The sequence below is a fragment of the Sceloporus occidentalis genome, unplaced genomic scaffold, assembly GCF_023333645.1.
Source record: "Sceloporus occidentalis isolate IW3139 unplaced genomic scaffold, rSceOcc1.0.p SCAF_1, whole genome shotgun sequence".
NCBI lineage: Eukaryota > Metazoa > Chordata > Lepidosauria > Squamata > Phrynosomatidae > Sceloporus > Sceloporus occidentalis.
The window spans coordinates 59,805,063-59,829,707 of record NW_028316981.1 but is presented as its reverse complement, the minus strand read 5'-3'; the positions used below and the strand labels follow the sequence as shown (position 1 = coordinate 59,829,707).

The window sequence follows — 24,645 nt, the reverse complement described above, 5'->3', positions numbered from 1 at the left end:
GTCTGGTTCATTACATCTTACAATGTGATGTTGAATCTCTTTCTCAAGGGCTAGTCATATGTGGGTGTGTTGCTATTTGCTATTTAAATGTACTAGTGGGATGATATACCATTAAGACCTAATAAATGGTTGCATTTAACAAGTCCTTTTACATTCATTTTGCATCACACTTACGTTAGTTCTGCAAATGTGCAGTTTTTTCCCCTCTGTCCATTTTATAGACATACTACTTTGTATCTTTGTAGTCTTTATTTTATCTCATCTGTGAATTACTAATATTATACCAGTCTGTTTAGATATAACATATGAAAGCAAAATGACAGAAACAACATCTTTCAGTATGTGCTTTGTATACAGTAAAAACAAAAGCAAGGTTTATTTCTCTTGGATCCTGCTGTGTCTAACCAAATCTGCAGTCATGCCATCCTTCCTATACACATGTACTCAAAAAACCTTCTCCGGAAAGATGAGAAAGATGTCTCGTGCCACAGAGCACGAGAAGGAGGAGAAAGTTCCAATATGAAAGTACAAAATTGGGGTTATATAGATGGTGAAAATAATCCAGGTAGACTCTGGATTGAATCTTCATTGTTCACACACATTTCAAATGCATCTGATTTTTTTTTGGGGGGGGGGGGGGCTGAGTATCCACAACTCCACTTAACCTGGAATAGGGAATTTTAGGTATTTTCCCAAGGGGTTATTCAGACTGCCCCCCCCCCTCCGTGATGATGTGAATAATCTCACTTGCACATTCCAGTTTTTGTCATTCATTCAGATATTTTATACCGCACTCTTCTGCCAGAATGACTTACAAATGGTTAATTAGACAATTCCCTGCCCTCAGGTTTAAAAGACATGACACAAAAGGAGAAGGGAATGGCAATGGGCAAAAGGATCAAGTCCAGCAGTTCTTCTCTCCCTCTGAGTCCTGGACCATGGCAGATGGACTGGAGGGAGGACACTTCTTGTGTCTCTCAGCTAGGCCAGATAGAGCTGTGCCTGTCCTTCTCTCCCTCTAAGGCCAGGACCATGACAGAGGGGCTGGAGGGCCTTTCTTCTTTCTCCTGGCTAGTTCACACTATGGAACTGCATCTATGCACATATCTTTGAGTTCACTTCCTCATACATGTCAGCACTCAAATGAAGATGGAACTGATGATGTGAATCTATTCAAAGCACATTGAAGACATGCAGAGCTTTATCCCAGTTTATCCCAGGTCCAGTCACATTGGTTAATTACACAGCCAATGATATGGATCTTTTAGAAAAACCTGGAAAAATACCCAAGATAAATGGTTTTTTTGCCAGCCTCCTCTCCTGCTTAATCAGATGCATTCAAAATGCACGTGAACAACAAAGATTTAACCTAGATTCTACCTGGATTATTTTCACCATCTGAATAATCCCTGGTTTTTCTAAAATATTTGTATTGTTGGACGTGTGAATAACTGATGCAGATAGACCCAGGATGAACTGGCATAAAACTTTGCATGTCTTGAATGTGCTTCGAATACATCTCCATCATTGACTCCCATCTTTATTCGAGTGCTAACATGTGTGAGCAACAAAACTCACAGAGATGCACATAGATGTGGTTCCATAGCATGAACAACAAAACCAGAATGCATGAGTTAGATTATTTGGACCGTTGTGCTAAAAAAAAGATGTCTGAATAACCTCATTGTCTAGACCAAATTCTAGAACACCTCTCTGCTTTGTCAAAGTGTAAACATTTAAATTATCAGCTCCAAACCTTAGATAGCTGTTTTCACTATTTTTCACTGGGAAATAAAATAGAATGATCTCCTTCAGACAATGTCATTGTTTTAACTTTTGCTATTGCTATTAACTTTGGGTGCCCAAGTCAGTGTTTCTACAGATACAGTGAATCACTGTAGGAAAATCTGTATTTTGGCATTTATTGCATACCCTCCAAGATTTCACAGATAAAAACTGGGACAAGCATGGCTAAACAATATCAGGACTGTGGGCAAGGTGGCAGAAGTTATTAATGAGGAAAAACAGATAAACTAGGAGAGGCTGTAGAAATTTGCTTTTGGCTGAGTCTACAGGGAAGGGCAACATTCCACCCCCATTCTCTACTTGTCTCTCTCTCCTCAAATTAAATGAGTGCAAACTGCCTTTTGATTTTGAATTCAGTTTGCAGCAACTGAAGAAAGCTGAGGATGAAGGGGAAAATTTGGAGGGAAAATGTAAAATTGGGACATTTTAAAAGCAGCTGGAAAAGTTTGGCAAGAGAGGGTTAATCATGACTTTCTCTGCCAGATCAGGACAGTTGGAGTGCATGACATCAGATATCTAAAAATAATGTATGATGTAGTTGCAAATTACTTGCAAGAAATTGTGGAAGATACTTTGTAGTTCTGAAAGAATACACAGCAAATGGTTCTTTTCATCTACATTTTCTACAGCTAAGAATTAAATATCTCATGTTGCAAAATGGTAACTTTGTGTTTCTTAATGTAACTGACTAGATCTATACTCTCTGCTCCCTGAAGTCTGCTGACAGTAAATGTTAGTAAACATTTTTGCTGAAAATAGTTGGTTTTGGTGATAACCATGGGTTGAATTAAGTATATAGTTTTACAGTTCATTATGTTGTTTCAAAATATGCAGAGGCTTTAAAAAGCTGCCAAAAGAAAATATAGGTTGTGCTCGGTGCATGAGTGCTGAAGGAGGGATATCCAAAAAAGAGCCCCATATACTCCAAATCCAGGATGCAAAAGACTGCAATACAGACATGCAAGTAGTTCTGCAACTTAATGGAAGGAATCAAATGCAATGATATATTATTAAATGCATAGCTAGGCTGTTATGCTGGTCAGCTGACCTGGAAGAGAGAAATGCCCCCCTTGGGTTGAGCACAGCTATCTTCAACACTGTCTGGGACCTTCCTTCTCCATTATACAACCAATCTGGGCTATTTACACAGTGAAGTTTCCTAACAAGCTGCCTCCAACCTGAGGTTCATGGGCATCCGTTAGAAGGTTAGAAAATGGTCAGAAGATCCTAATACCCTTTCTCAGATATAAGATCCTTATACTCTTTCTCAGATACTAGTGAAGAAATATTTTCTTGTCTAATATAAGGGAGGAACTGTATCCACAGTAACTAGTTTTGCCTTCCCAGAACCCTGTGAGGTGCACTCCCCAAACAGCAAACTCAAATGCCTCTATTTCCCTCTCCATTCCCTCTCAAAGTAGTGACAAGAAGTAGAATTTATCAAAGATTTCAGTAAGGTTTTGGCAAGGTCCTGTACAATACCCTTGCAAAAAAGCTAGTAAAATGTGGGTTAGATAATGTGACTGTTAGGTGGGTTTTTAATTGGTTCATTGACTGAACCTCAGCAATGGCTCCTCTCCATCCTGGAGAGAAGTGACTAGTTAGGTGCCATAGGGTTCTGTCCTGGGCCCAGTGCTATTCAATATCTTTATCGATGACTTGGATAAAGGAATAGAAGGCATACTTATCAAATTTTTAGATGGCACCAAATTAGGAGGAGTAGCCAATAACTCAGAGGACAGGATCAAAATTCAAAATGATCTTAACAGATTAAAAAGCTGGAATAAAACTCATAAAATGAATTTGAACAGGGAGAAATGTAGGATACTACACTTGAGCAGTAAAAATTAAATGCACAAATATAGGATGGGGGACACCTAGCTTGAAAGCAGTACATGCAAAAGGGATCTAGGAGTCTTAGTGGACAATAGGTGGAACATGAACCAGTAATGTGATGCAGCAGCTAATAAAGTCAATGCAATACTAGGCTGCATCAATAGGAATTTTGTGTCTAGATTAAAGGAAGTAATAGTATCTCTGTATTCTACTTTGGTCAGATCTCACATGGAATATTGTGTCCAGTTCTGGGCATCACAATTCAATAAGGATGTTGAAAAGCTATAGCATGTCCAAAGAAGGGCAACTAAAATGGCATAAGGTCTGGAAACCATGCCCTATGAGAAGCAATTTAGGGAGCTGGGTATTTTTACCCTGGAGTAGAGAAGTTTAAGGGGTGATATGATAGCCCTGTTTAAATATGTGAAAGGAAGTTATATTGAAGATGGAGCAAGCTTGTTTTCTGTTTTTTCAGAGACTAGGACTGGAGCAATGTATTCAAACTACAGGAAAAGGGATTCCTCCTAAATATTAGGAAGATCTTCCTGATAGTAAGAACTGTTTGGCAATGAAACACACTCCCTCAGAGAATGGTAGAGTCTCCTTCTTTGGAGGTTTTTAAATGGATGGCTATCTATCAGGAGTGCTTTGATTGTGTATTTGTGAGTAGTACAGGGTTCTGGGGTGCTTATGCAAGTGGGTGGTATTTTTACATGTTTGTACTGGTTTGTTTTTTTAAGTTGATGGGCTGTGGGGCTTTGAGGGACTTGTAGGGGAGGATTTGAGGGACACCAGATGTGGAATTGAGGGGCTGTGTGCAGCCCATGGACCACACTATGGCCATTCCTGCAATAAGTCAAAGTATAATGGCATTAAATACTAGAGACCTATGGCACTCCAAATGATGGACCATGAACCCAAGCCAGCACAGCAAATAGGAGCTGCAGTCCAGCAACATATGGTGAGCTGCATGATTTCCACCCCCAGGCTTAAATAACAGCTAGCAGAACTCATGACAAATGTTTTAACTTCTGTTGCTAGGTTCTTGGTTTAGGATTCAGCTAGCCAGACTTGGGCCCGATCTAGGCGGGCCTAAAGTGTGTCCTCATCATGTGCTAGGGGTTGGCTGAGGGCACACCACCCCTAGCACATGATAAGGGAGTCAAAATGGCGGTGCCCTGTACACACGGGTGCCACCATTTTGATGTGATGGACACCTAGTGTCCGCACATCCCAGCATCATTGTGATGCCGCGAGTGTGCCATTGGCGCACTGTGGTGTCATAATGGTGCTGCAGAAAGAACCCACTTTTTGCAGGTTCTTTTTGCTGCGCAAGGGAGCAGTGCGGTTTGTCCACTACAGCTCCCTTGCGCAGCAAAACAAGGTGCGGACAGACCACCCTTTTGGGGCATTCTGTATCCCGCCTTGGTTAACCATGTTCTGAGTCTTCACAGATTTTCTTCCCACTGCCCCCAAAGATGAGAGTATACTAGATTTATCTACTAAAACCATAAAATCTCCTTGAATTGAAGGTTATCTTGCCTTAGGTAAGTAGAAATGACATAGTACTCCACAGACTAAACCTATTTTAAAATAAAATCAAATATCTGCACTTATTCAGAGTCTTGCTTTTTTCTTCTTATCAGGAAATGTTTCAGAGGTGCTGCTTCCAGTACAAATCATTATATTCCAGCCATGTTGAGCTAGAGAAATATGTATTCTATGCTAAATGGTCACCAGTTTTGGTGTCATCATTATTGGGACATCACTGCTCGGATTGGTCTTTCCAAAAAAAGATGACTATGTTGGTCCATGAAAACAAAACAAAACCTACATCCATGGCAGGCAATACTATTTTGATACTGCCTAAAGTCCATAGAGAAAAACTAAGAGCGGCAACACATTACCTACAGTAGAAAAGCTGGTGATGAATTTTTGGTGGCGTAAATTTGAAAATTTAATTACGTTTCTGGTTCATCATGCATTCCTTAAAGATTTTGACAATTTGGGGTTGTACAGAACCAAACAGGTGAAAAACTCAGTTTAGAGCACACTAATAAAAAGAAATATCTTTCTTCAATCATATTCCAGCATAGATCCCAATATTATATCTTGGTTTATTATATTATTTCAAGAAGTCATAAACAGCAACTTCATATTAAAATATACCACTGTGGATAAAAAGCCACACATTTCAGCCAAGAATACATAGAACTTTTTTGAGCTCTCACACTAATTCCCATCTTACTTACTAGCTGCCACACAATGTGAGAAATAAGTACTTATCAGAAATAGCAAACAGCTCTGTCTGTACCAAGACAGTTTTCAGTACTTATCTTAGCAGGGCTCTAATTATTGCTTGTGAGACTAAAGTAAAATAACATGTAGATGGCAGCTACATTATTATTTTTATTTCAATGAATTTTTACAGTTAGAGGGATCTAATTTTTACTGCACTCATCCTCCCTCTATTAAGCATAGAGTGTAAATTTAAAATATTTTCCACACAAAATTGCAAAGAGGGCTTATGAAGGGTGGCAGACCCATAAGAAATCTGTCTCCACCCCCTCACAAACTATGGCCCGGCATCCTTTGTGCCAGGCCAATCAAATTTGGCCGTCAAATGATGCCCTTCCTGTAGCGTCTTCCAGATGCCCAGGCTCATGATTTTATTCACCAGCCCTATGGAGTACTGTATATACTCAACTATAAGTCGGCCTCATGTATAAGTTGAGGGCAGGTTTGAGGACCAAAATTATGGATTTTTATATGACCCGTGACTAAGTCGAGAATAAAACTTAGGGGCATGTAAAAAAAGGATCTAAATGATGAAGCAAAGCAAAAAAAAAGTGCCAAAGAATTTACAAAATCCCAGCAGACAGAACTTTGTACTCATTTTAAAGACTGAATGAATGAGAGCATAAAGGGAGGTCAGTGCTTCCAGGACAAATTACACTCTTTCCTTTCACTGGGAGATGGTTCCCTTTTTAACAAATGAGAGTTTTAAAGTACAATATCTACATTGACCCATGGATAAGTCGATGCAGGTTTTTTGGGTCAATTTTTTCACCTAAATTTCTGACCCATCCATGAGTGTATACAGTATGTGGCTTTTTAAAAAAACCCAATTGCACCAGGATTTCCCCCCCTCTAAAACCCTGTAGACACATATAGGTGGTGGTGATGAATTGTTATTTATAAAAAATCATGACCAGGGTTAAGGAAATATCATACCCTGTATGGGCAAGGAAAAAATGTTCAATAGTTGGACACACACAGTCAACTGTTTTAGGAAAGTTCAAAGAATAAATTCAGAAACATGGCTGTGTTAGTCTGCATTGACATACAAAGTTCTTGTAGTACTTTTAAAACTAATGGAGAGATGTAAGTTTGTAGTGTAGGCTTTAATAGATTCTATCTACTTCATCAGGTGCAACATCTGATGTGTCAAAATCTATGCAAGTTTATGCTACAAACATCTTTCTCTCAATATACCAAAAAAAAAGTAAGATGTAGTTTGGCCTTGCTGTGCTGAAGGACTTTGTTTGCTTATGATTCAGATTCCACTCTTTGACAGATCCTTCCTAGATGTATTTGCATGTGAAAAAACTGAATGTGAAAAACCAAAACACAAAAGTACCTAGTTAATTAAAATTATATTGGGGTGGATGCATGTGGGTGTTTGTGAAATCTCACATTAATCCAGTCAAGCCAATAAACTCTCATATGGTTCTTTCTCCGCCATGATTCCCCTTCTCTTTGCCAGGGGATGAGTTTTCCCGGTGATATTTTGCAGTCATGGCTGCATAAGCACAGCCATAGACAGCAGCAGCCAACATCATGAGACACACAATCCCACAGATTACTCCAGTTATTATGACAGTGGCCAATGCATGTCGCAAGCTCACAGGACGTGGCTTTGGTTTAGGTTCACAATGTGAGCGGCTGCCATCTCCGCCGTGTTCACTGGAATGGCCATGCTTCAGAGAACCTCTGTGCTCAGAATAATGATGAATATTGGCCTGGTGAACTTGAGAAGCTGTAGAAGAGCAGATCCCATACAACTCATAAGGAATTTTGAGGAGGTCTTTTCCTTTCCGATTTTCAGGTGATGCACATATTACACCATCACTAATTCCTCCTGAAAAGAAAATATTTTATTAAATTCTTAGTACTTTTGAAAAAATCTAAAACTATAAACGAATGAAGAAACTGATTTTTCCCTCTAAAAGTGACCACTGTTTGTATTTAAATTATAATTATGGAAAGAATTCATAGAAGTGGTTTTGTGAGGGAGTTACATTTTTTAATGACACAAATTTCTTTTGCTTTATAGATTTTATATGAAAATAGCTGAATGGAGATTATATAGTTCAGCTAGAGGGAAAACTGTAAAACTAAAGGAGCTACTAACAATCACATCATTGCTCTCCAGGGCATGGAAAGCTATTTTCAAAAAACCTAATTCATTACAGTTCTAATTCTAAGGCTTCACAAAAGGAATTTCACATCAACAGCCTATAGACCTTTCCATTCTAAAATAAAATATTTTTGCCCATCACACTGCAAATTATTCACCTCTTTCAAGAAACTGCAGTTTGTTGGCATACTACTATCATTCAGATCTGCCAATTCTCATTACTGACTGAGAAACATCTGATCATTTTGACACAGAAATTCAATCTTCTGGCTTTTCAGTCGGCTCACTCTCAATTTAACTGCCATTTGTTAAACATTGTTACTGAAGGATAACAGCCACTTTCTGCTACCCCTATGTTGGCTTCCATCACATGAAGATCAGGATTTTGTATGTTCTGGCCATGTTGTAATCCTGTGTATATACTTAAACATGTAAACTTGTTACATAACATAGAACAAATACTGCTTGCTTGTCCTATGAATAGGTGTTTCTGCATGACCATAAGGCCTTGTTCTGAAAGTCCCTTAACCATGGCTTTTGTATGTTTTTATTGGTTTTAGGTTTATAGTTTCTTTCTACAGAAAGTTTCAAACTGGTCATGAAATATATATAATATCAGTTACTTGGGATTGAATCTGATTCTAAAAATATAAGAAAGCTCTTCATTTTTTATTTTATTATTTATAAATAACTTCTTTAACTTGTATATAACAAGCCATCTTTGCTTATTTAAGCAATGTTTGATCTTATATTCTCAGACTTGGAATCCAGATATACCTTCAGTATTTTCCCTACAATATTCATAATTTTATGGTAGATAATGAAGACATTGAGATAGTTCAGGATTTTCCATGCCTTGGCTCATTCATTAAACAGAATGGAGACTGCCATGAAGAAATCAGAAGAAGACTAGGTCTTGGAAGGGCAGCTATGAAGAGCCTAGACAAGATCCTAAAGTGTAAAGATATAGCATTTGTTTCTGATTAGTAGTCTGTATATGGACACATGTCTGAAGCTCAGATGCAATAGGCCTGGACACCTTACTAAGGCCATACCATCATCCACGGGTGTCAGACAGGGATGTGTGTTAGTCCCCTCTTTGTTTAACATTTCTATTAATTCTTTGGTGCAAAGTTTATCTGATTTAAATTTCCATCCTCCAAATTTAGCAAACAGACCCCTGTCAATTCTCCTTTATGTGGATGCCAAACTGAAGAGCTAGTAATAAACTATAATAAATCTAAAGTCTTAGTGTTTAGTAAGAAAAGGACCATGCATAACTGGCAAATAAATGAACAATCAATTGAGCAAGTAAAATCTTATATGTACTAAGGAGTGATTTTTCAGTCCTCAGGTTCTTGGAAAGCTCGGTCTATAAATGCCACAGCAAATGCTCAAAAAAGTATTAAATCACTCACATCCTTTTTTTAACTAAAGGAGGTCAGCATATTCCCTCAGCCATCCAGGTTTTTAATATTAAGTCTCTGGCCTAGATGTTATATGGGGCACAATGGTGTGTTTATACTAATTTTAATATTTCCCAAGTGTGTTCCTAATGCAATCCTGTACTTGGAGACAGGTCAAATGACAGTCGAATCATGGGCATTGGTACTTAAGTTTAATTTTTGGCTCAGATTGTTGTTCACTCCAGTGGATCAGCCCCATTGATATTGTCTGATGGGTTTCTTTCCAGATGGAATAAAACTCTGAATGAGAAAGTGGCCAAATTGGGTTTTTCATATACTACTATTTTGGCAATGGGCTATAATAAAGCAAAACAGGAAATATAGCAACAAATAATAGACAATGAATTGCAACAACATGTTAAAGAAGCCTCTCTATGCCCTGATTTTAGAGACAATGGTAATGCATTTTCGTTAGGCAATTATCTGAGTCTTCTAACTCTTCCAAAATACAGGATAGCATTTACCTTAGCAAAATATAATGTCCTACGTTCAGCCTTATTGGAAGGGAGATACAAAAAAATTCCCTATGAAGTATGTATATGCCCATGTGGAACTGGTTCAGTGGAGACTATTGGTCATGTATTATTGTACTGTGCTTTTTAAAATGGCTATCATCATATTTTTATTTATCCAATTCTTAGTCAGTATCCTGGAAGAACTGATGAATTTTATGTATCTTATTTGTTCGTAGACCAATGCCCAACAATAACAATAAGGGTGGCCAGCTTTTGTACAGCGGCAATGGTCTGCAGATGTAAGATAGTCTCTTAAAATTTTATAATACTCATTAGTCTGTTAAAATTTTATAATGATTTCATGCATTTATAATTATCTTATTTTATTTTATTTTACTTCCTCCCTTTTTCTTTTTAATATAATTTTATAAGTGAAATTTTAATTATTAACTATTGTATGTGATTGTTGTTTGTTGATGTTGATCAGTTGATTGTAATAAATAAAATGATATAGCATTGAATGCTAAAGTGTGGATTGTCTATACCATCATATTTCCCATTATGGTTACATAAACTGGATAATGAAGCAAGTGAGTAGGAAGAAAATTGACTCATTTGAAATGTGGCGCTGGAGGAACTGTTCTATGGATACTATGGACTGCTAAAAAAAAGGGGGGGGGGTTTCTAGAGCAAACGAAGCCTGGACTTTCCCTAGAAGTCATTATTGACTGAACTGAGGCTGTCATACTTTTGCTATATCACAAGACTCACTAGAAGAGGCAACAGTGCTTGGTAAGGTAGAAGGCAGTAGGAAAAAAGGAAGACTGCACCCCAGAAGGATACTCAATCATGGCGGCCATGGCCATAAGTATGTAAGGGTAACTTCTCTCACTCATAGGGTCACCATAAGTTGAAGTCATCTTGATGGTAACAAAAGCAACAAGAAAATAGAGAACCAATGTGTTAGGAAGCAGGGATTTCTATTGCTCAGAATCCACACTCAAATGAACAGGACACCTTTTTTTTAAGTAGGGAAGAGAAAAATGGAATTATATAGATAATTATGTAATAATATCTACAAAATAACTAAGCCCCCACAGAGTTAAAGATTCTTTTTTCTTTTTCACTGCAGGAATGACTGAAAAGGAGGGAAAGATATGGTGGATACTTTAAAAGCATCCCATACAACACTAAATAGAAAACAATTCTTATTGCTACTTTATAATGTAATTCACTGGGAGGAAACAGGACACTCCTGAATATTGTTGCTAAATTCCATTCTTCTCCCAGAGCAGAGCAATTAGAGATCATCTTGTAAAACATGCCCATTAATTTGAAGATGTGAGCCAGAATCCTGTATCAGCTACTTAGTTAAGCATATTAGTTATAGGGCCTGAACAGACAGGCCAAAATAAAGCTACTTTGGGTCACTTTGAAGGTATGCTGTTTAAATGACACACGCTTCTTAAGAGACCAGAAGCTGCGCCAAAGCTTAGGACTGGAGCATGGCTTTGGTGCAGCTTCTGACCTCTTAGGACGCATGCGTCATTAAACTGCACACTTCCAAAGTGACCCAAAGCAGCTTCATTTTGGCCTGTCTGTTTGGGCCCTTACTTAAGTATACAGAACTAGGCAGCTGATACATGATTCTGGCCAGATTTATTAGTGACTACACCACTCACTGTCTCTCATGCTTGGTCTCTATGTTTTCTACTGCTTTTAATAAATAATAAATAAAACTTTTATTTCTATACCGCCCTTCCTATGATCAGGGCGGTGTACAACCAATACCATACATACAATAAAATACACGTACATTAATAAAATTACATTTAGTACCAAACCATTTGCCTTCCAAAAGCTGAAGTTCCCACATACCTGGGTCAGGTTTCTGTTAGCCTCACATATCCTTGAGAATTCAAAGATATAGCCATGTATTCTGTAGAATCAGTATGTAGAGAGATCTTGTAGCACCTTTGAGACTAACTGTAAGAAAGAAATTGGTTGCATGAGCTTACTGAAGTCTATGAAAGCTCATGTAGCCAATTTATTTCTTTCAGTTAGTCTCAAAGATGCTACAAGATAGCCTTGAGAAGTACTTGAATAGGACCAGAAATTCCCACTCTTGCTTAGACTGTGGCCACATCTAATATTTTCAGTTATACCTGTTGGACACAGCAGGCATTATTTCTGAGCACATATGCAAAAGATCAGTTACCCTATGATACAAGGGTAAGGCAAACTTGGAGCATATGTGCTTCATTTGTTGCTGAAAGGCTTTGGAGAAGAGAGAAGGCTTGGTATTTCTTACATTGTAGGAAGGTGGCTGATCCATTCCTCCATGTTTAGCACATTTTGAATGTAGAAATATATAGTTTCCAACCATCTAAAATCTAACTCTCTTCTCTGTTAAGTCCATTGTATTTAGAATCTAAAACTGCATGACTGTATCACTATGCACTTTTACATCATGTGAAAACTATGTTGTTGAAATATGCTTTCAGTATGGCTTTTCTCCATCTTGTTTGTGTTGATTTGCTTATGGGGCCCTGCTTGTGTTTTTTCTTTAATTATAGACAATATTCATTTTTCTTTTTAATTCAGTTTTCAAGCTCCTTTGGGAAGTTCCAACAGGGATAGAAATGTCTCCCTCTCTGTGTGTGCATATCTGTAGATAGCTAGATAGCTAGACAGAGAATCTAACAGGGACTGGTTATAATTAACAGAAATGATTTATCAGTTTGCTTTGTGCAAGTCATAAAAGAACTATGCTAGAGAAATATAAATATGCTGGAAGAATACACAGGATGTGCTTTCTCCAAATGGCATTAGAAATAGCTTTCTTCATATTTCAAATATATGTAGAGTACAACAATACAAATACTAGAAAAAGGAAAAAAGAATAATTAATTTTGTCAAACAATAATTTTTGAAGTTATTGTGTGGGCATTACAATTAAGATATATTTATTAATTCATACATAATGTTCTTCTGCATTAAAAAAAAAGATCCTGGGGATCCTTGTTTGGATTCTACCAATACACACTAGGGATTATTTAGGATTCCAGTAATGCAGAAGCAGTAGTTGGGTTGTTGTTGTTGTTGTTATAAATATCACACCTTTTCCCCAACCTGGCTGTTTACACCAATTAAAACAATATAGCTAAAATTCACCTATTACACAATTTAAAAATTTAATTGTCAATATAATTAAAACCAGTTAAAAACATGCACCAGTATTCTTTATCAGCTACTTAGGAACTGTCCGCATGGGCTAAAGAAACAGCCCCACCCCATTTTGGAATTCACCTTTTAAATGACAGACATTGCTAAAACAGGAAGAAAATGAATCCAAGCTGTGCTCCACAGTTAAATACCAGAGCAAAACAAATCCCAGTTTTTTTCTAGCAGAGCTTCTTTCTGATGTTTCACCAGCATCTGTGGCTGGCATCTTCAGAGAAAGCCTTTGACTTTTACAAATCCCAGTTTGCTCCAGTTCAGGCTTGAAAAAACAAACTATCACATGGGCAAGCAGGATATATGTCCATGTGGAGATGGAGGGGGGGGGGGGGGGCTGGGCGAGCCTCTGGTGCCAGTGGTAAATATCTATATCTATATCTATTGTTGCGCACCTGTGAAATAATTGCACAAGCATGCAAGCGGTCAGCTGCACACTGTACCATTGCACACCCAATGGAGCACAATGACAACAAACATATCAAGTTACTAACAATACAATGGATTTAATAACAACAATAATAAACTGGCTAGTCCAACAGGGAACCATGGGGGGATGGGGGAGAAAGGGGGTATGTACAGAGGAGGGTACCGTGATCATGCTGTGCCAGTGTGTCACTGGGCACACTGATGCACCACATGGGAAGCCTTTACTTAATTTCTATAAATGTCCACATGTTATTATTTTTATAGTTTAATTCCATTTTTAATTGTCACTTTTGTAGGTTTTACTTTTACGATGTTTTTCTATAAGCCGCTTTGAATCCCAGTTATGGGGGGAAAGCAGGATAATCATCATCATCACCATCGCCATCATCATCTTACATTATACATATTGCTTGAAAACACTGCCCCTTCATTAAAGTGTGGGTAAGCAGTATTTTGCACAGTTGAGATATGCATACTTTTATAAGCAGATTTTTTCCCTCTCCATCAAAGAGAGGATTGTGGAACAAAAAATTGTGTCTGCCTCATGAACAGGAACAGCATGTCTCAACCTGAGTTAAAGTGGACTCTTTACACATTCCGACCACACATTTCTTTGTAATACAAACATTGATTTCATCAGCTGTACCACAGAACCACTCAGTTATCCCAGCTTACTACACATATAACAGCTCAGTCCAAATGGTATTTTTAGGAAAAAGTTCAGTGAGGCTTTCCTCCTAATAAATACATATAGAAGTGAAGCCTCGGGTATCAGTCTTAAACACACTAACTGGGGAGTTTATGTCTGAGTGAACATGTTTAAGATTAAACTCAATGACAGGTTATTCTGTTGTCTGAATAATCTACTACTCTGAAACCATTGTAAATTTTAGAAACATGACAGTAGTGTTCCTAGGGGTTTCCTTTCAAGGGGATAGGTCCTTATGTGAATTACAATTACCTGAATTACTTGTTATTCCAAGACAGAGTACAGAAAATAGTTAATCCATCCTCAACCACTTTGATTTCATGATTAACCTTTTTGCTGCCATGCCTTAGGGGACTTGACAAGACTGTCAATGGCTATTACTCAATATAGCTGAATAAAACTTCCATTTTCAGAGGAAGGATATGGCCAGATACTAGACAGTTAAGAACATTCAATGTTGTACCATGGCTCAAAGCTATGGAATTCTGTGAATTGCGGATTGTTGTGGCACCAGAGTTCTTTGATGGAGAAAGCTAAATGTCTCACAAAACTACAATTCCTAGAATTCCATAGCATTTAGCCATGGCAGTTAAAGTGGTGTCAAACTGGATTATTCCTGCAGTGTGGATGCAGCAGTCTACTACCTTAGATATGATAGTGGTGATGTATCCCCCTTTCCCCAATTACGGTATATCATAGTGGCATAAAACTTATTAAAAACAACACAGATTAAAAACTGCATTTATTACCATATTTTCCAGCCTATAAGATGACTGGGCATATAAGACGACCCCCAACATTTCCAGTTAAAATATAGAATTTGGGATATACTCGCTGGATAAGACTACCCCTCTTCCAAAGCACACCAAATAAAAATTTAAAAAACATCAGATTTGATTTCAATATGGTAATTTTAATTCAAATGCTTATGACATGCAGATACTTAGCAGGAAAACTTGTTGTATACAAAGCCTGCTTGGATTGGTCAGCTCTCCCTGCCTGCCCAGCCCTTCCTTGTCTCCAAGACTATCAGAGCGGTATTGCAAACACACTCTATTTTCCATACCCTGGGTGTCCTGGATGCCTGGACCTTGTTCTGCCCTTCAGTTACACATGTGGCGACTGCAGATTCTCCAGTCCAGCTCAGAGGTTTCAGCACCTGCCCTATAAGATGACACCCAGTGTATAAGACGACCCCTGAGTTTTGAGAAGATTTTCCTGGGTTAAAAAGTAGTCTTATATGCTAGAAAATGCAGTATTTATTTATTGTTTATTAATTTATACTCCCCTTTTTCCAAGATGGGATCCAAGGCAGCTTACGAAAATATAAAACAAGATGACATTCAATATCATATTCTACAAAAGATAAAAAAAAAGATTTAAACTGGAATAAGACTGTAGATGGGAAGGGCAGTGATTGAAGAACCAGATAACATCCTACAAAGATATACAGCCGAACACTAAGTTTAGAATCATCCAAGCCATTATATCCCATCACCATGTATTGATGTGAGAGCTGGACAGCCTAGAAAGTAGATAAAAAGAAAATCAACTTATTTGAGATGTGGTGCTGGAGAAGGGGGCTGAGAATACAGTGGACAGCCAAAAAGACAAACAAATGGGTCCTAGAACAGATCAAGCATGATATCTCCCTGGAAGCCAAGATGATTAAACTTGTATTTTGGCCACCTCTTGAGAAGGCAAGAATCATTGGAAAAGACAATAATACTAGGTAAGACAGAAGTAGAAAGAGTTGACGACCAAACGCCAGATGGCTAGACTCAATCAGGAAGGATATGGGCCTGAATCTACAAGACTTAAGCCGGGCAGTGGAGGTTAGAGGGTCTTGAAGATGGCTCATCCACAGGGTCACCATGAGTTAAGGTCGAACTTGAAAGCAGAAAACACCACCAACAAGAAGCCTGTGTTATTAAAACCATGATTAAAACAGTTAAAACATATTTAAAACATAAATTCCTAATAAAAAATAAAATACACAAAAACATCAGTAAAACCACATATACAAATTATTTTAAAAAACCAATTAAACAACATGTAGAGTTAAAACTATTTAAATGTTGATAAAAGACCATATAAATATAAAAAATATTTTTAAAAATCAAGAAAAAGCACAACATGTCATCAAAAGCCCATCATAGTCAATTTTTAAAACATTGACAGAATTGGAGTTTTAAATTTAGCTTCGTTTTACTTTTACTTTTATAATTGGAATATTTGTGGCTTGTATCACAACACCATCCATGAAGTGTCTATGCTATCAGCTATATCAAGATATTATCATCTGAATGTGACAATCCAGCCCAATCAATTTTACATGCTGTTAGATGCTTTCTTGAGCTAAAACTGCAATAAATAAAAGCAGCATATCAGCACCTTATATGCTAAAAAAAATAAATTTGATATAAGATTTGATGGTGTATAGCTCACTTAGTACATGAGTTTTTACACTAGATAAAATTTGAGGGGAGCCATTGTGGTATAGGTGTTTGAATGTTGAACTACAACTCTGGAGAACAGGATTTAATTCCCAGCTTGGCCATGAAATCCACTGGATGACCATGGGCAAGTAACACACTCTCCGCCTCAGGGGAAGACAATGGCAACCTCCTCTGAGCAAATCTTGCCAAGAAAACCCCATAATAGATACACATGAGAGCACACAAAAATAAGTCATTAAAGTGCCACAACTCTGTATAAATAAATACAGTCAGTCCACTGTATAAATAAATACAGCCGGCCCTCTGTTTTTGCGGGGGATCCATTCTGTAACACACACACCCACGAAAACAGAGACTCGCCAATATTCAAGCCCCATAGGCTTGAAAGGGGTGTGTGCCCACAAGAACATGTGGGGTGCATGCTGTTTGGGCATGTCCCATTGAAAATAATGGAGGTCACCCCTCCATGAATATTCAAGATTGCAGACCTCAAGTCCATGAGAATGGAGGGTGACTGTACAGTAAGATTTGTAAGGACATTTTCTGGACATATAATGTATATGAAATAAAGAAAAAATACTTACCTCTATACAAAAAACTTTCCAACCACAGTTTAAGGCCAAAGACTTGACAATTGCACTGCCAGAGGTTACCTTTGAAAAGGACTACTTTTAGATTTGGAAGTGATTCCAATAAAAGCTTGTCTACCTTTTGGAGTTTATTATGTTTCAGAGACAATAAAGTTATGTGCCCTGTGTTATTTCCTAAAGTTCCAGGCAGACTTAAGATATTGTTAGATGATAAATCCAGCTCTTTTAGGCGTGGAAGGGAACTAAAGGTCTTGTCATCCACATATCCAATGAAGTTCTTAGTGAGGTTTAGAATCTGTAGGTTTTGCAGTTCCTTGAATGTTCCAGACAATAGACCTGAGATGGAATTATTAGATAAATCCAGAATTTTGAGATCTGATGTGTCCGTGAAAACATGTTGACTGATTTTCTGAATGTGATTATTTGATAAAAGTAATATTTGAGTTCCAGCAGGCAAGTGCATAGGAACTTCAGTAAGTCCTCGATTTCTGCAGTCCACTGTCTTTGAAAACTGGTAACAGAGGCATTTTGGAGGACAACCATTCACCATATCTGTTAGTATGATGACACTTGATATGAATAGCAATGAACCTATACGATAAGGAAAAAAAAAAAAAGGATCAGTGTTGCATTTAGCATTGTACCAACACTTAATTAGCATACTAAAATATGGTTTGAGCAATAAAGGCTCTTGCATCACCTTTAGGATTAACAGGTTTATTATAGCATGGACTATAGCCCAAATAATCAGATTCATGAAGTGTTATCAGAAGTTTAGTTATAAATGTGGTACAAATAATTCATGGTGAACTTAATGACTATGAGGAAATAACATGTATGCTTTGATAGCAATAATGATCTCGTTGACAGTTGCCATTATGTGCCTTCAAGTTAACTCTGAGTTATGGAGATCATAGCTGAGGATTTTATTGTCAAGATTTCTCCAGAAGATATTTGCCATTGCCTCCCTCTTAAAACTGGGATTAGTTCAAGGTCATACAGAGGGATTCCTGTTTTGAGTAGCAATTTAAATTTCAGTCTTCCAGAGCCTAGTCCAGCACATAACCCACTACACTTTAACTGCCATGGTTCAATCCTATGGAATTCTGAGATTCTTAGTGCATTGTGATGCCAAATCTCACAAAACTGCAAATCCCAAAATTCCATGTCATTGAGCCATGACAGTTAAAGTGATGTCAAACTCCATTATTTCTGCAGTGCAGATTCAGCCACTGACTCTCTATTAACTAGCCAGTCTTACAATTTCTCTGATGACACGAATATTCTGGTACTAAATAAGCAAATCATCTCAGAGAATGATACGAATCCATTATTCTGCTTTAAACCTCACTCATTAATGGATTGTAATAATAATAATAATAATAATAATAATAATAATAATAATAGTAGTTTATTTATATTTTCCCGCCTCTCCGAGATAGATCAAGGTGGGATTACAGTCCACTAAAATACATACATCAGCACTTAAAATACATATAAAAACACATCAATAAAATTAATAGCAATTAATCTTAAAAACTAACTTTTCATCAAGTGGCAATGCAGCAAAATTATACAATGGTCAGAGGGTATTTCTTACATAAGGTCAGGTGGTTAAACTCGCCAGAAGAGATCCATCTTAAGCGCTCTCTTGTAAATCAGGAGTATCTCTCTTCAATCTGCCTTCAAGTTTTCTTTACTCCAGAATAGGTCTGTTAAGGTCACAGACAGTGTGACAGTGTGTCCTGAAAGGATGAAATGTTCTCCCACTAAAAATGCCAATTCTGTGTTATATTTCTGTATGTTTATTTATTTATTTTTTAGATAAGGATTGGCCTGTTTGAACTGCTTCTTGACTTTTTGGTTAAAGTGAAATAATTGGCTAGTTGTCCAATGCAGAATACGGAAGGACACTGCAAACAGAAGATGGCATATGGAACAGTAGCAAGTGAATAAACCATTTGGGTGCTAGTGACATTCAGTCCTGTACTGGTGCTGCCAGAGAAGATAGGGAGATAGAGTTGCCATCTGAGTTTATAGCAAGGATATGCCTTTCCATTTTTAAACTTGTTCTATGCTAAAACAAAATAATTGTTTATATTGTGTGTTTGTGTATAGGGTGTGTGTCCATAAGCACGTACACTACCAACTGAGAAATGGGATAAAGAAGTGTCACTGTTTGAGAAGCTGATTTGGTGTTTCAGTGTTAATGAATCAATGTTTGAGTAAAGCATTAAATCATTGCTATACACATTGAAGTTGGAAGGACATCTTTTGGGAGTGTTGTAGTTGTGTATTTCTTTTTTTTAAAAAATTAACGTTTATTATATTAAAAAAACATACATATAGAAAACATACATACAAATAGACATACATACACACATACATATAGTCACATATCTTAGACTAACATAAATCTTCCTGAGCTCTGATATTTCCTTCATTTTATAATCTTATAGATAATTCATCTCCTTATTTATATTTTTTACCTACTTACAGCTTAAACTTATAATTGTATAACAGGGGGTTGGACTATACATTCTTTGTGGCCCCTTGCAACTGTAAGATTCTATGATTCTAAGCATATCTCACGCTTTGGCAGACAGTCCTGGTTACTCCTCTGCTTTCTCACTTTTACAGCTGTTTTTCAGCTCCCTCTTTTTCCCACATCCCCCCTTGTCTTAAGTTTACTTCAGTTTCTGTAAACTGGGCTCCAAATACAAGAAAGGTTTTCACTCAGCAGGAAGGAGTGGAGGGGGCAAAATCTTGCTCAGGCAAAAGCAAGCTGCCTGAGCTTGCTGCTAGGTGCATCTACACTGTAGAAATAATGCAGCTTGACACCACTTTAACTGACATGGCTCCATCCTAGAGAATAATGGGACTTGTAGTTTTGTAAGGCACCAGCACACTCTGGCAGAGAAAGCTAAGAACCTTGTAAAATTATAACCCCCTGGATTCCATAGGATAAAGTCACAGCACTTAAAGTGGTGTCAAACTGCATTATTTCTATAATGTAGATACATCCCTAGTTTATGTGTTTTTCCTCATTGGTAACTTTTACCATCTTTGCCACACTCTGATGTTACTTGTCCATATGTATCCTTGTTTTCCTCTGTGAAACATGGGAGGATAGACAGAAATGTTTTCCACAATGTTGTCAGTAGTGCAAATATCTATTATGAAATGTTCATAATCCATAATATGTAATAAATAAGCTCATTTCACTTTAATTATATATTGACAACATTTAGAAGACTAGGAAACATTTTGTTGAGTTTATATTAGCCAATACAATTAAAATTCAATATTACAGTTGGCTCTTCTGATACACGAATTTTTTACGCATGGATTTAAGCATCCACAGTTTGAAAATGTTCCAAAAAAGTATAAATTTCAAATATTAAACCTTGATTTTCCATTTTTATAAGGGACACCATTTTACTATTTCATTATATTTAATGCGACTTGAGCATCCATGGATTTTGTTATCCACGGGGGATCTTGGAACCAAACCCCAGCGGATAACAAGGGCCCACTGTATCAATAACAGTGTTTTGAACAAGCCTCATTATAAGGCACTTGTAGGCTCAAATATGTTTTAAAATATTTTTAATTAATGAAATTCATTGGCTGATGACCTTGCATTGCCTGGTTCCTGAAAGATATCAAACACACTGGCCATTCTTATGGAAAGCATTTAAACTGTTAATATGAATGTTCCCATTTTCCTCAATGAGTCTTACTCGGCATCTTGTATATTGTCATGTGATCTATAGGATTAATCAGTCAGCCCTTCTGGCAAATTCTTAACAGCTTGGAAGCTTTTCTGACTTCAAGAGCTTACTTGTTTATTTTAGTTATTTCAATTCCAATTTGAATTATGTGGCAACAATGAAATTATTAGGCTAGCCTGCATGCAGATAGGCACATTTGAGGGCAGTAATCCTGTTGATGGAGCAACTGGGGCATTTTGGAATCAAAAAATAAATAAATCCTCAGTGGTCTCAAATATCTCTATTTCAGTTTATTCATAGTACTTCATTATTCTTAGTACTTCACAATAAGGCATTCGTAATCCTGTTGCCTTCTTGGGAGTAAGCCTCGTTGAACACAGTGGGAGTTACCTCTGAGTAAAAGTGCATAGAATTCTACTTACTACTGTCCTTACCCATTTTACCCATTTATGTTTTCTGACATCTTGAATGCTTGTTCTAAGTTAATGAAGTTAGCAAAATGATCCAAGGTTTCTTAAAATGATATCCGGTTTTGCTGGCTTTAAGACATTTAAGACATTTCAAAACATTGCTTACATACATGGACTCAATCAGTCATATAGCTTTTTTAACAATTGTAAAAGCCATATGGCAAGTTAATCAAAGCTTTCTGCCTTTTTTCATAAATGTTCCACAAGGGTGATCAGTAATATCTGTCATTTTTAAGCAGAAGCCTTCTAAGAGTTTCAGTCTTGTGCACATTTATTGAAGGGAGATTAGTCTCGCTGAAAGCAGAGAAACTTCTTATTAAACTTTCATAGGATTGAACTTCCAGTGAAATGTTATTCAAATGGCCAGGAAGATGGTAAAGGTAATGAATGCAAAACTGAAATTAGAATGGCAGATATTTAATCAAATTGAAATTCACCAGTGAATGTATCAATCTTCACATGAAGCTATTAACTCAGTTTGTAGTTGATCATTTCTTAAACTTCTTTCAGTAAGAGTAAATGAACTGCCTCTATGATTCCAGATTCCTATGAGAAAACTGGAGGTGCTTTCTGCATCAGTTTGCCTAGTGTGCAACAGTTGGCTCCAAGAAGAAAAGAGTTAGCACATATGAGAAGTTTTATGGATTTGCTAAGATTTTAAGGCTATGGTTCTTTATGAGACAGATTCTCTGTGCAATAGGTCGAAATAAAAATAAATCTTACCTTTCATGATTGCTTTTAACATGTCCAGCTTGCAGAACAGTCCATTCAAGTTTTATGTGAGGCAATAACTCTCTCTAACAAAGTTACTATAGTGGTTAGGACCACTACTGAATATGCATCAACGCACAGTCATTTAAAAAAAAATTCTCACAATGGAAGCTTTCTAAATGGTATTATTCTGCCTTTGATCGGGTCCCTTTTCACAATTCATTGACGGTTGCTCTGCTAACCACCAAGATTTTCTCTGCCTCTCTTCTTCAATCAGCAGGCCTTGCAGAGTGTCTGTCAACCTGAGCTGGACAGCTGTAACATAGAAATCATGACCTAATAGCCTAGCCTTTTCAATTATTTAATCGACCTCAAATCCAAGGCACAAAAACAAAGCTGACTTTTCAAATCTCATGTAGTTCTTGTTTTTCTGTTGGATTGTTGTAAGCCATGCCTTGTCAATCCTTGCAAAATCAGATGACTCCCAACTTGCGTTCCTGTCGTCCTTGGTTGTGATTGGAGGCAATGGGGTGTGTAATCTCAGTATGAAGAGGCCTTCATCTTGATTACATGGTTTTGACCGTGCACTTGTTTGCTGTTCTGGGGCTTATACTTTTGATTCCCCTAGGGATTAGCTGTGCTGACAGGATTTTATTGTATAGAGAAAACAGTTTTTTTGTGTTTCTTTATCTTTTTTTTTTTTAAAGAAAGATAGAAAAGAACTTCAGGCATTCAAAATAATGATCCTTTATTTTAACTCCAGGCAAGAAGGAATAGCCTTTCCTGATATGTGGATTATTTTATATTTCAGTTATTGATATAGTGACTTTGTGCCACAGCAGTTAAAGATGCCTGACAATCTTTATAGGTGCTTTCAGATATTAAGCATATGTTGCTATACAGTGAAGAAGAGAAACAGTGTACTTATTCCTGGATCACTGAATAAGTGGCTGTCCTTTAGAAAAGGCAGAGGAAGACTGATTCAAACAAGCCAGAGATCATTTCTCCTCTTGTGGTGGGGTTTGGCTTTGTGCATTCTCATGATGGGACTCAGGGCTGGAAACTCTCTTGGCTCACCAGGTAGACCAATTAGTTGCACTTCATGTAATATAGCTGTATAATGTTTTGATAGCCAAATCCTATGATTCAAATATCCCACCATTAAAGCAGTGAAATCTTGTTGCCAAGTTAAGCAGAATTATTTTATATATGTATCTATAGCATCTATTGTACATTGCTTGACCTAATGAAATCCTTTAGTGATTTACATTAAAATAGACCTCCAATCCAAGGAGTTTAAATCACACTAAATAATCAGAAACATGAGATAGAAGAATTAACAGAGTGAATGCTAAACTGAAAGTGAAATACAGTGTCCCTTATAGGAGATTTGTCAAGCTGGACATTTGAATTCATCCCCCCTACTTCATCAGACAGAACTCACTATCCACATTAAGATGGCTTCTACACAGCTCCCATTTATTTCAGGAACAGTACTCCAGTACTGATCAGAATGGAAACTGCAGTCAAGAAATTAGAAGACTAGGTTTGGGAAGGGCAACTATGAAAGAACTATACAAGATCTATAAAGTGTAAAGATATAACTCTGAATACTAAAGTTAGGATTGTCCAAATCATTGTATTCCCCATCACCTTGTATGTATGTGAGAGCTGGACAGTAAAAAAAGCTGATACCAAAAAAATCATCTTAATTGAGATGTGGTGCTGGAGAAGAGTGCTGAGTATAAGAGGGGGAAATGGTATTTGGCCACAAAGAAAAATAAAAATGCAGTCTCTGTCATAAATTGTGAATATATTTTATAGCTCTTGACTGGATTATGGCATCCAGGTTGTGATTTAAAACTGAAAATAAAATATAGGATAACATTTGTAAAATTTGTTTTTGCTCAGTTAGTCTCAAAGGTGCTACAAGATCCATTTGCATTCATAAAATATAATTGCAAAAGGCAGTATTTCAAATGCACTGAAATTAAATTTAAACATTTCATCCCATTTAGTCAGAATTTATCAGTTTACTTCCATGGATCCCATTGCTTCTGCCAGTATCAGTGATTTCTCCTTCCTCTACAGTCCCTTCAGAAACTACTCTGGCAGGCTAGGAAATTCTTTGGAGTAGGTTTGGTAAGGAGAGAGATAACAATGAAGGACAGGAGAAGAGAGAGAGCCAAAGGTTCAAACATATTTGCTCTGTTGTAGCTATGCTGTCAGTACGGTTGCCAACTGGAACATGAATTACCATCTTTAGAAAAACTGGTTTTATGCTAAATCTTTCCTACTGGCTTATGTGTCAATGCTTTCATAT

General features: G+C 37.2%; 2 protein-coding genes across 4 annotated transcripts in view; one reads left to right on the top strand and one right to left on the bottom strand.

Moving 5' to 3' along the window:
* The window catches only part of CACNA2D3 (calcium voltage-gated channel auxiliary subunit alpha2delta 3), a 717,368-nt gene that overhangs the window by 600,126 nt on the left and 92,597 nt on the right, over window positions 1-24,645 (top strand). The gene's annotated exons all lie outside the window — the stretch shown is intronic.
* Window positions 5,798-22,859, bottom strand: LRTM1 (leucine rich repeat transmembrane protein 1). The gene is given in 4 exon segments (XM_089522624.1): window positions 5,798-7,387; window positions 7,389-7,783; window positions 17,402-17,998; window positions 22,335-22,859. Coding segments are annotated over 4 exon segments (1,053 nt in total). The 5' UTR covers window positions 22,357-22,859; the 3' UTR covers window positions 5,798-7,348.